At 43.2% G+C, this 13274-nt stretch overlaps 1 protein-coding gene across 1 annotated transcript in view; it reads left to right on the forward strand.

The window, feature by feature from the left end:
* Positions 1–12820, forward strand: part of PPEF2 (protein phosphatase with EF-hand domain 2) — a 48672-nt gene extending 35852 nt beyond the window's left edge. The window contains exons 14-18 of the mRNA XM_075849830.1: positions 2524–2666; positions 2756–2862; positions 3059–3222; positions 4592–4679; positions 12348–12820. Coding sequence (XP_075705945.1) covers positions 2524–2666; positions 2756–2862; positions 3059–3222; positions 4592–4679; positions 12348–12550 — 705 coding nt within the window. The 3' untranslated portion in view covers positions 12551–12820. The remainder of the gene's footprint in view (positions 1–2523; positions 2667–2755; positions 2863–3058; positions 3223–4591; positions 4680–12347) is intronic.
* The last annotated feature ends 454 nt before the right edge of the window (positions 12821–13274 follow it).

Raw genomic sequence — 13274 nt, forward strand, 5'->3', positions numbered from 1 at the left:
GAGAAGAATGGTAGAAAATACCCAAATTCAGGTGTGCAAACCTTGTGGCATCATACCTAAGAAGACTGGAGGCTGTTACCGCTGCCAAAGGTGCTTCTACGAAGTACTGAGTAAAGGGCCTGAATACTTATGTCAATGCAACATTTTAGTTTTTCCTTTTCAATAAATTAGCAAAGATTACGAACATTCTGTTTTCACTTTGTCATTATGGGGTATTGAGTGCAGAATGATGGGGGAAAACTTGAAGGCCTCAACATAATAAAATCTGAAAAAAATTAAAGGGTCTGAAGACTTTCAGAATGCAATGTACTTCACCAAAGTAAGCAACCTCGGTGACACATACACAATCAATGACTTTTCCATACTAATTATTACAGTAGGTAAACAATTAGATCCATTGCTGGTCTGGTTATGGGGGGAGAAAGCATTTTACCTAACAATCATACTTGTAAACAAAAAGATTAGAACTGCTCTAAAAACATGAAGCAGTTTATGCACTACAGATGCTTGGACCATTACCAGCAGGGGCGTAACTAGGAAAGACTGGGGCCCATAGCAAACTTTTGACTGGGGGCCCCCCTCCCCTGGGTATCACACAACCCCCCCTTGTAGATAGTGCCTCCCTATAGATTCCGCCACACAGCGCCCCCTATAGATGGCACCATACAGCCCACTGTAGATAGCGCCATACACATCCCCCTGTAGATAACGCCATACAGCCCCAAATCCCCCTGTAGATAAAGCCATAAAACCCCCTGTAGATAACGCCATACAGCCCCCTGTAGATAACGCCATACAGCCCCCCTGTAGATAACGCCATACAGACCCCGCAGTAGATTATGCTATACAGCACCCCTGTAGATAACGCCATATAGCCCCATCCCAAAAAAAAAAAACGGCCTATAGTTTGTCCTACAAAAGACATGCATCCCCTATCCACAGGATAGGGGATACATGTGTGATCGCTGGCAGCCATAAGGAGAACGGGGGACCGAAAGTCCCCCGAAGTTCTCCATGACAAACCTCGGACTTCCGGCGTCTGCGCTGTTCAATAAAAATGAAAGGTGCGCTGGTCACGCATGCGCACAAGCGCGACCGGCGCGCAAGTAATTTCTATGGAGCTGCAGAAAGACCTCGTAAGTCAGAGGTTTGTCATGGAGAACTTCAGGGGACTTCGGTGGATATGGGATGCATGTCTTTTGTAGGAACAACCCCTTCAGTGGTGTCGCGCCATAGCGGCTGCTAGCGGAGCCTCCGGCCATGGGGGGGGCCGTGCCGTGCCGGCGGGTGGCATGGGCCCCCTCATGCTGCGAGCCCCGTAGCAACCGCTACGGCTGCTATAGCGGTAGTTACGCCACTGATTACCAGCATAGAGAAACAAGATTGAAAGATTAAATGTCTTAGTTTGAAAATGGGCATGCAATATGCTTAAAGGGTAAGAGTCACCAACACAGTCCCCTTTAATATGTGACATCTACGACAAGCCTGAAGAGAGAGAGCCTAGGGATTGCACCTACATCAACTAAACACATACTTTCCTACCTGATGTACCAACTAAGAGGTAAAGGTAGACTTTTTTTTAAAGAGTCAAACTGTTAATCAATAGGTTTCAGAATCTAACTACGATGCTTTACCATGAGAACCCCTTCTAGAAAAGAAGCCGGCGTGGCGAAAACCAGTTTGGCTTCTGAAACCTGCAGCAATCAGATGTCGTGGCTAGAGGTAGTTGCGGCCAGCCAATTATTTTACCTGCATTGGCCACTATAAAAGTAATGTAGTACTATATGGCGGATAGAATGAATTTAGTCCATGTAATAAATGAACTGTCCGAATACGCAATAGTGGTAGCCGCTGAGTGGCTCTCTGCTCTGGGTCATTAAGGGGATATTCTACCTATTTCAGGTCTGAAAATGGAGGAATATTTAATTGTAATGATGTAAACATCCATTTAATGTTTGTTGGAATTTTTTAAACCACTGATCATTTCTTTTTAAAGTGGTTGTCCGGTTGTTGGAGAAAAAAACAAAAAAAAAAGGAGGCAGAGGTTATGAAATACTTAGAATAAAAAAAAGTCACCTCTCTGTACCCTGCAGATCCAGCGCAGATGCTGCCAGCGACATGTTGTAACAGCAGGTGACCGCTGTTCCCAATCATTGGTCTCAGTGGTTCCATGTCATACTTAGGTGTCAGTATAGTATAGTGGTACCATCAATGCCAGTAGCACGGCACGTGACTGAGGCCACAGATTGCACATAATTGCTGCAGCCAGCCACGGCATGTCATTGCTGGCAGCTTGTAAACAAAGACGGGAGGGGCACTGCTTTGAGGTTTTTTTTTTTTATTAACTGTACTACTCCCAAAGTACCCGCTATGTGGACATTCTACACTGGTCTGTGCTGGTGACACAGGCCCTTTAAGACAGTTTTAAATACTTCTCTAAATAACAAGGATGTGAGAATAATGTAATATGTGATGAATGTGTAATTCACGTCACCGGTTCTCTTTTGCTTCCGGTTTTCATAGGTGCTGACAATATTTTCAGCTTCAAATTATTATGAAATTGGCAGTAATAAAGGGGCATATGTAAAGCTGGGTCCCGATTTGGTCCCTCATTTTGTGCAGTACCAAGCAAACAAAACTACAAACAACCTAACCTTAAGGCAAAGGTACCGTTCTATGCACATAGCACATCTAGCAATGCATCTTTGCCACTATGTGGTCCACTTTCCTTAGTACGTGTTTCTCTGTGTTCTAGAGTAAGTACAGTGGAAGCATCAGCGCTGAGAGCCTTAAGGGAAAAGCTGTTTGCCCACAAGTCCGATCTCATCAATGAATTTAAAAGATATGACAAGAATAAGACCGGTAAGTCATATATTACTTGACCTGCACAGTAGAAATCCTTACCTGAAATGCAGAAGACCAGTCCATAATAGAGTAAAGAAGTTTGCACGGCAAATGGTAATGCAGCTATAACCAGAATAGCTCACATGTATGCATCATAAGCTGCATCATGGAATAAGCATGTATTAACAAAAAAAAATCTGGCTTACCTATGCAGGAAATATTACGCTAAATGACTGGGCAACTGCACTAGAGTTAGTCCTAAATCTAGGCCTGCCTTGGAGAATGCTTAGGCCACAACTTGTCCGAAATGCTACAGATGGGCTGTTGAGATACAGAGAGTGGTTTGATGAACTCGCTGTGTGCCAACCAATCAGAGAGGTAAGAGAGTTACATTCTAGCACCTGGGAAAGTGTATAGTTCAAAGCAAAATAGAGTAGGACGTAGGCTAAGTGACATTTTGTTATAGGCTCACATAAGTGTCTCACTTCTCTGTCACGGATACCCTGTTAAAGTTATTGGCCAACTTTGAACATTATTTAGAGTTGATATATGTATATTATCTGCTTACAAAGTTAAGTAACTTTGCAAATACATTGCATTACTTATGTTGTACTGATCCTAAGTTACACATTGTATTATAGTTCAGAGCAGCATTTACAATTCTGCCGGAAGTTGTTGGAAACCATCGACAAACTTGATTTAAAGGGTAACTAAATGTTCAACAAACTTCTGACATGTCAGAAATTTTGATTGGTGGGGGTCCGAGCACTGAGATCCCTACCAATCGCTAAAACGATTTGTTTTTTTTTTTCCGGAAAACGATGCAGTAGTGTACGGGCTCAATAAAAAAGTCAATGATCCCGTACACCGCTACATCAGCTTTCCGGAAAAAGCAGAACAGAAACTAAGCGGCAGTGCTCACGTGAGTGCTTCTGCCACTTCGTTTTAGTGAATGGTGGGGGTCTCAGTGCTCGGACCCCCACCAATCAAAACTACTGACAGGTCAGAAGTTTGTTGAACGTTTAGTTACCCTTTAAGACACACACCAGTTTAAGCTACTGTAATACTAAAGAGAAAGTCCAGTGTAGACAATGTGCCAGTAGGGAGAATCCAGCAGAACTGTTGGTACAGCTCTATGGCTATAATCAAATCTGTAGCTCAAGATAAGTAATCTAATGTATTTGCAAAGATATGGAACTTTTATGTAGATTAATTCTATATGCAAACTGTGAAATTGTGCCTGAAGATGTACATACACTTAAAGCCGACTTGCTGAAGGTATGTTGCATAGAGCCCCCTTTTTTGTCTGTTTCCTTGAAAGCAGCATTAACCAATGAGCTTTTTATGCAACAATTCTTTGTAAGCTAAAGCCTTATGCACACGAACGTATTTTTGCGGCCGCAATTCACTCGCAAATCTGCGGGTGAATTGCGGCTACATTCATTTCAATGGGCCCATGCACATGACCGTGGTTTCCACAGTCCGTGCATGGCCCAGGAGCCTGGACCTCAAAAAGAACGGACATGTCTTATTTGCAGTCCAGGCTCATAGAAATTAATGCACGCGGCCATGTGCACAGCCCGCGATTTGTGGGCGGTCCGCGGATGACACTCCGCGGCCGTCCAACCCGAAAATCACGGCCGTGCACATGGCTACGGTTGTGTGCATGAGGCCTCACTCTAACACACCACATGTAAGCCTTTTCTGAAATATCTGTGGCTTCATATTTATTTTTTAACATTGGCAGAATTTACATTCAAGTCTGCTGGAGGCTCTCTATAGAAATAGATCAGACTTGGAAACAATATTTCGGATAATCGATAGCGACAGCTCAGGTGAGTGTAAATGTTGCATCTAATGCTGGCTTCAAACTCAAAGTGGCATGTCTGGGGTTTTATAATACAAATGTCTGTGTGCTTGGAGTGTTGTGGTTACATGTTATTTTTTTACGTTTTATGGGAAAGATATGAAAAGATAACCCTATGTAGAAGCCAGATTTTTTTCTATGATCCTTTATACTGAGGATTTAACCAATCATATGTGATCGCTGAGTGGAAGAACAAGTCTGATCATTGGTCTAAGGGTAGTGCACTAGACTGTATTGCAGCTCTGTTTTGTACGCAGCTGTAACAAAGCTGCAATAGAGGTGTATTAGCCCTCTACTGTACCTCTGTATGCCTCTAATTTCATGTCAGAGGTTTTTTTACTGATGGATTCCGTACGAATAGCATGCTCGATCAGATTCAGTATAGAGATATTCTCCTAAAAGCATTGCTTCGAGTGGAGAATATCTTACACACAGTATCCGACAGATCCTGTACAGCTCCTTACTAAAGGTGCTATACCGGTTCTGTGCCAATCTGCATGAGCCCTTTAATGATAACTTACAATAATAAAAAGAACATTACTAAATATTCACTGCATATGTGTTGGGATTATTGGGAATGCAGCTTAATGGTAATTGGAAGGGCCTCTTTGACCCCTTCCCGCAAATGTACATAACTGTACGTCTATTTTAGCAGTACATTTCAGCAAATGGGCGTACAGCTACGTCCAGTGAATGGCACGGGCAAAGAAGCTGGAACCGCGCGATCCGCAGCAGGTGCCGGCTGTAATATACTGCGGACAATCAGCTGCAACAAGTGGGATCAGAGCCAACTCAAATTTGAGCTGTTTAACCCCTTAGAGGACTCAAAAATGACCATGACATCTAGGTGCTTAGACAGAGGGAGGGGGCTCCCTCTGTCACCCAATTAGCACCTCGTGAGTTGATTGTGAGGAGCCGATTAGTTACCATGGCTATATGACTATTAGGCCTTGCCAAATCTAATAGAGACAGGCAGTAAAGCTTTGGTATAGTAAGTATACCAAATCATTATAGAAGCAATCAATGGATCATAAGTCCCCTAGTGGGACTAAAAAAATAATTAAATAAAGTTTATAATTAAAAAACAAAAAAAAGATTGATTACTTAACGGTAATCGGCTTTTCATAAACCTATGACAGCACCCCTGGAGAGACATCCCATTCGGCAAACAGGAAGCCTGATATAAAAAAGGACACACCTCTCCACACACCCAGTTCTTAGAAAGAACTCAGGATGAGAATTAGTTATAGTTTATCTATATATATACACATAAGTGTATATATATATATATATATATATATATATATATATATACACACACACACTTTTTTTTTTGCGCCAACTTAGTGAAAAGCTACCCCACACCATAAATATATATTTATTACTCATATATCCTATATACAAGAGATTCTAAGGAAGTTTACTGAAGGGGGGTGCGGTCATAGGTTGATGAAAAACCAAGTACCGGTAAGTAATCAATCTTTTCCCTTTCACTTATGACAGCACCCCTGGAGATGTAAAATAGAACCCCAGTTTTTAGGGTGGGACTACCACTTGTAGAACTTTACTACCAAAAGCCAGGACAGTGGCGAAATGCAACTGTAACCTATAATGCCTAATAAAGTTGTGGGGGTGAACTCCATGTAGCCGCCCTGCAAATCTGGTCTAGAAAAAGCGTTGGCTCTTTCTGCCCAAGAAGTAGATACAGCTCTAGTGGAATGAGCTCTAAAGAATTCTGTTGGATTAGTGTTCTAGCCCACGTAGGCTAAGTGTATGGCATGTTTAATCCACTGTGCTATTGTCAGTCTGCTAGCTGTCGAACCTGCCTCCAGCCGCTGCAGATTTGGATAAACATCCTGGCACGGGTGGTGGCGATGTCGATTGACTCTTCCATGGCTCCGATGAAGAACCTGTGTCAGGAAGTCCCGTCACAGCATGATCTCGCGAGATCACGCTGTGCAGTGAAACAAGCTGGGCTGGAATGAAGAAGTGTATGACACTGATTGGTCCACTTCATACACTTCTCTTTACAACGCCCATTTGGTAAAAAGTTAAAAAACGCCCAGTTTGTCATTAAGAACTAATTAGCATACATCTAAAATTGTTCATAACTTGGTCAAAAATGATCGTTTTTCAAAATAAGATTAGGTATGAGATCGGCACATATAAACTGGTGACAGAGCCTCTTTAAGCATATTTTAGAGGTAACATGTTTCCTATTTGCCAATAAAGTAGAGATGACAGATTTTGAGATGCATCTTTTTGGAGAATCATCCTCTCAGTCTCCATGCTGTAAGATGCAGCCTGGTGATGTCTGGATGAACTACTGGGCCCTGGGACAGGAGATCTGGTCTGTATGGAAGTATCTATGGTTGGGCTAAGGACAGCTTCCCCAACCATGTGAACCATGGTCTTTTTGGTCAAAATGGAGCAATTAGGATGACCGAGGCCCTGTGTTCCCTGATCTTTTTTAATACTCTCGGAAGTAGACAAAGGGGGGGGGGGGGAGGCATAACCCTGTTCCTGACTCCAACACTGGGAGAGAGCATCTACTGCTACCGAATATTCCCTGGGGTCTAGGGAGAATAATCTTGCCACTTTCCTGTTCTCCCTGGTAGCGAACAGATCTATGGAAGGATTCCCCCATCTGGCCACTATCATCTGGAAGACGTCCTGGTTAGGAACCATTCTGATTGTAGCAACTACCCTATGCTCAAAAAGTCTGCTCCCAGATTGTCCTTTCCCCTTAGATGGATAGCTGAAAAGGACAATAGATGCAACTTGGTTAGGGAAAAATTCTCTGTGGCTAAATTTATCAAAAGTCCCGATCTTGTACCTCCCTGATGATTTATGTACGCAACTGTAGTCGTGTTGTCTGAAAGAATCTTTACCCTTTTACCTGAAAGTATAGGAATGGTTCCTTTTTTGGCCTGAAGTACTGCCTCTAGTTTCCTGTAGCTGGAAGATTTTATAGAGGTTTGAGGATCCCAGTGACCCTGAAGGTAGAAGGATTCGCCATGGTCTCCCCACCCCCAAGGACTGGCATCTGTTGTAATGTTCAGGGTTGGAGACATTTCCCATGTAACACCCTTCCTGAGATTTTCTACCTTCATCTGCCACGGGGAGTCTGGCTACCGAGGAAAGGTATAGGGAGTGTTCTAGGGAGAACTTGCTCTTGTCCCACTTCTCCAATATATCCCTCTGTAGAGGTCTGGACCTGAACTGTGCCCACATTATGGCTGGGATACAAGAGGTTAGAAGACCCAGGTCGGACATAGCCCTTCTGAAAGAAATTAAATGATCCAAAGAGAGGTTCAAGACCCTCTCTATTGAAGGCTGGATTTTTCCCTGAGGGAGAAAAGACATTTGCTTGGATAAGTCTAAGAGGATTCCCAAAAAAATGCATCTGTTGGATGGTGTTAAATTCAACTTGTTTATGTTTATATTCCACCCTAGATCTATTAAAGTCGATTGTACTGACTGTAGATGGAGTGTCAAAGTCTGGGGTGTGTCTGCCACTATCAAAATGTTGTCTAGGTAGGGAATGATAAGAACGTCCTTCGTTCGTATATACGAGGTCATTTCTGCTATGAGTTTGGTAAAGATTCTCGGAGCCTGAGAGATGCCAAACGGGAGGGCCCTGTATTGGAGGTGGATTAGGGAGTCGTTCGGAACTACTGCCACCCTCAGATACTTCTGGTGAGTGATGCAGAAAGGGACATGGTAATAAGCATCCTCCAGATCTATTGATGCCATCATACACTTCCTGAAGAGGAGATTTACCATAGAGGAGATACTCTCCATCCGAAATCTCTTGTAAATCAGGAAGGAGTTCAGCTGTTTTAGGTTTATTATAACCCTGAATCTGCCTTCTGGTTTCTTTACTAGAAAAAGGGGGGAATAGTAACACTTCCCTAACTCTGGTTTCAGTACTGGTACTAGAACCCCCTTGCTGATAAGAGAAATAACCTCTGACTCTAGGGCCAGCTGTTTCTCTGAATCTTTCTGCCTCGTTGTGGGGAGGAATCTGTCTGGAGGAGGGGTCATGAATTTTAGTTTGTATCTGGTCTTTATGAGATCTAGAATCCACAGGTTTGACAAGATCTGGATAAACAACCTCCTACCCTGCTCCTTCTGGCATCATTGTTGCTGATCCTTATTCTTGGTATCGTTCTGAGGCCTAAACAAGAAGCCCTATTTTTCTTGGGTAATTTAGAGGATCTAAATTCCTGTCCCTTGGGATTGTTTTTTTTATTAAGCTTCCTGGGACGAAAGGAGTCTGGTTTGATATGAGTAGGAAACCCTTTCCTCCTGTCAGATGCTTTTTCCAGATCATCATCCAGTGGAGGACCAAACAAAAAAAACCTCCTGAACAAGGGATGGAACAGAGTTTCCCTTTTGAGCCCGCATCTCCCTTCCATGTCTTCAGCCATATAGCCGAGTTGGATAGAGCTGCAGATCTAGCTTCCCTAGAAGTTTTGTCTCGGAGATGAAGCTCTAGTTGAGCTATCCAGATTTTAAGAGACCTGGCTACACGTGTGGCTGCAATACCAGGTTTAAAGGTCCCTGCAGAGGCTTCCCAGGTCCTCGAAGTAATAGTTGTCTTCCTATCCATGGGATCGGGGAGGGAACCCAGATCTTCAAAAGGTAAGGCATTCTTCCTGGATATTTTAGTCACTGGGGCATCCAGTATGGGAAAACTATCCCAGTCCTTGCTTAACTCATCCTCAAAGGGATACTTTCTTTTCAAAATTTTGGGACTGCCTAACTTTCTATAAGGGTTCTTCCATTTCCTTTTAATGAGGTTGGCCACATTTTTGTGAATAGGAAAAGTCCTCTGTTTCCTAGGACCCAGGCCTGCAAAGAATATCCTGGATGGCCCGTGGTTCCTTGGGGTTATTAATATTCATAGTGGCCTGGACTGCTTTAAGAAGTTGCTCCACATCCTCAGCTGGAAATAATTCCCCCCCCCCCCCTCCATCTTTGTCAGAGGAATATACAGAGGAGCATAGCTCCCCTTCTTCCTGAAATATCTCCTCTTCACTAGAAGAATTAGAAACCCCTAGGCCCTGTTTTGTCTTACGAAAAGAGGTGCTAGGAAGGTCATCTTTATTTCTAAGGGATCCAAGGGAATTTATAACGTCTGTTCGCACCATATCTTTGATTCTAGTGGCAAGGCCGGTGGATTCTTCTGCCAGGATCTTATCTAAACATAACTGGCATAAAGGTTTCTGATAAGAGGCTGCTAGCTTCCTACAACACATAGCACATTCTCTGTTGCGAGTATTGTCCAACTTATTCCTGGGACCCTCTCTGACCTAGGAAACATGTAATATACAAGGAAGGACAAAAATAACAAATGAAAAAAGGTTTGTTTGCCCTACCATGCTTCCTAAAAGATCCCATGCCGTTCAAAGTACAGTACTGGAGGATCTTGCTGGGTCTGATCGTTTAGGTCGTTCAGCGCGTCCTGCTGCTTCTTCTGGAGCTTCCATACTGGTTGCTTGGTTGGAGAAGGAGCCATCTTGGTTCAGGCCTAAAATAGGCCTAGGATTGGCTGGGGAGGCTCCCAGGCTATGACGCGTTGTAGCCCCTCCTCACCAACTGGGCCGCTGGACCCCCACTTCCTGGGACGTTCGCGCGTCACCTCTGCCGGAAGTGACATGCACCGCGACCGGAAGTGGTCACTGCAGTGAGCTGGAAGGGGCCGAACGCTGGGCCAGAAGCCCTGGCTCCCTTCGCTGTAAACTGGAGCCAGGCCTGACCCCAGGAGAAGCCTCTCCTCCCAGAGGAGACTCCACCCACGGCGGGAGCTTACCACCTCCGAAGAGGGAAACGGTGACCGGAAGAGGGGGGGGGATACCAGCCCCAGACTTTAGGTTGCTCTCTAAGAGTCTTACACCTTCAGAATACCTCCAGGAACACAAGCGAGTACCTGCTGGAGGGTTTGCAATCCTGGAGAGAGTGTCTTGATCACCATCACAAACTAAATCGGAGGACAGGAAACCTGACTGGATGGGTGGAGAGGTGTGTCCTTTTTTTATATTATAAGGCTTCCTGTCCAGCAAATGGGATGTCTCTCCAAGAGTGCTGTCATAGGTGAAAGGGTAAAAATATTTATATTAAAAATGATTTTATTTTGTAAAAGTGTTAAAAAAAACATATAGGGTGTTGCCACAATCGTAACGTCCATTATAACGTTAAACCGCACGGTCAACGGCATAAAAAAAACCACAAAAATAACTATGAAATGACTCTTTCATTCCCCCCCAAAAAATACAAGTTAATCAATAATTTATATGCACCCCAAAATGGTTCTATTTTAAAATATGACTACATATATTTAAAATGCAAACAAAAATGGCGAAATTGCTGTTTTTTTTCTTCTATCCCCCCCAAAAAAGTTGATAAGAGTAAGGCCCCATGCACACGGCCGTGCCCTAGTCACGGGCTGCAATTTGGGAGCACGGTCCGTAAAAAGCAAAATATAGGACATGTCCTATGTTTTGCGGTACACTTCAGTGGCCCCGACACCTTCCCGTAAACAAACGGGAAGGTGTCCTTGGACAATAGAAGTGAATGCGTCCGTAATTGCGGTCTGGAAATTACGGACGATTTTTACACTCGTGTGCATGGGGCCTTAAAGGATTTATCCTGGTTTTTAAAATTGATGGCCTCACCTGATTGGGATAGTGATGCAAAACCTTGTACAGCCACTACAAATGTAATGGCATGTGCAAATACAAACGAGAATAGCAACCACATTGAGGGCTGATTCAGACAAACGTGGCGTTTTTGTGCACGCAAAACAAGCGGCGTTTTGCCTGCCCAAAAGCCACTTACCTGCTCCATGAGGCAGAATCATATGATGCGCGGCTGCGTGCTTTTCGCGCAGCCGCCATCATTATGACACGCCATTTGGATGTTTGTAAACAGAAAAGCACGTGGTGCTTTTCTGTTTACATTCATCCTTTTGACAGCTGTTGCGTGAAACAGGCAGTTTGCACGGAAGTGCTTCCGTGCGACCTGCGTGGTTTTCATGCACCCATTGACCTCAATGGATGCGTGATGCGCGAAATACGCCGAGATATTGAACGTCGCGCTTTTTACGCAGCGGACAAACGCTGCGCAAAAAGCACGGACTGTCTGTACTGCCCCATAGACTTCTATTGGTCCATGCGAGCCGCGTGAAAATCACGCGGCCTGCACGGACGCAATTCACGTTCTTGTGAATCCGCCCTAACAATGAAAGTCGAAACCCCACTGATCCAACATTGATGGCCCATCTGAAGGATAGGCCTTCAATTTAAAAAACCCAGATAATCCTTTTAATCAATAAGTTATATGTACCCCAAAAAATACAACACATCCCGAAAAAAACGAGCCCACATAAGGTTACATCAATGGAAAAAGAAACAAATTATGGCTCTTGGAATGTGGCGACAAAAAAACCAATTCCTGCCGTTCTAAACACCAAAATAAGCCGTGTCCTAAGGGGGTTAAAATGCGGACAAGATAAAAATGTTTTGCTGACTATGTTACTTTTTCCTATTTTTATGCTATTTTCTCCAGGGTCTTCTCTCACATAGCTTATATGTTTTGCAAGTTTCCAAAATAACTTTGATTTCTCTTTTAGGGCTCATTTCATCTGAGGAATTCAAACACACATGGAAGCTTCTGAGCTCTCACCTAAATATAGAAGTCAGTGATGAAGCAATCTGTAACCTGGCTAAGAGCATTGACTTCAATAAGGATGGTAATATAGACATCAACGAATTCCTGGAAGCTTTCCGTTTAGCTGACAGACCTCGTATTGATGACCAAGAATCAGATATTTGATGGAAACCAGACATAGAAGAAACATGTTTATACCTGCTGGGAGGTGACAAGTACAACAGACATTTCTTATTATACTATTGTATCTGTGGCAATTTCATGAGGTATTTTGATTCTCAAAAAAAGCAGGAAAAAGAGCAGATATATAAGCACAGTAAAATAAATGAAAAGAGAACCAAAGGTACTTCAGGCTTCGCACGCAGCATTTGTAGGAAAAAATGCTACGTTTTTTGTGGTGTTTTTTGCTGCAAACAACGCTGCGGACAAATGTTGGCTTGAAGTCAATGGAGATATATAAAATGCACTACAAACACAGCATATTTTTTTTCTTTTGTCTTGTGTTAACTAGATTTATTTATTTATTTTGAATCACAGCAAGGCTGGGTTTGGTGTATTTTCCAGCGTTTAGTGGAGTTTTTTTCCCTATAGATCTCCAGATTTTTTTGGCCTGTTCAAAAAAACGCCTCTGTCAATGTGTGTTGTATTTTTTATGCTATTTTTGGTGGCGTGGTTTTAGAATAAATCATGCGTTGCAAAGAGGAATCTTTGCATTCACGATCTTTTAAACACATGACTTTCCATGTGAAAAAAAGCCTCCTAAAAAAACGCAGGTAGTAAAACACACAATTTGCAAAAACACTACAAAAAATAACATTAAAAAACCCAATTGTACTAAAAAGTATGTGTAAAGGGCACAACACCTATTACTGCCTTGAGCACAAGTCGT

Source organism: Rhinoderma darwinii, chromosome 1, assembly GCF_050947455.1.
Source record: "Rhinoderma darwinii isolate aRhiDar2 chromosome 1, aRhiDar2.hap1, whole genome shotgun sequence".
Taxonomy (NCBI): Eukaryota; Metazoa; Chordata; class Amphibia; order Anura; family Rhinodermatidae; genus Rhinoderma; species Rhinoderma darwinii.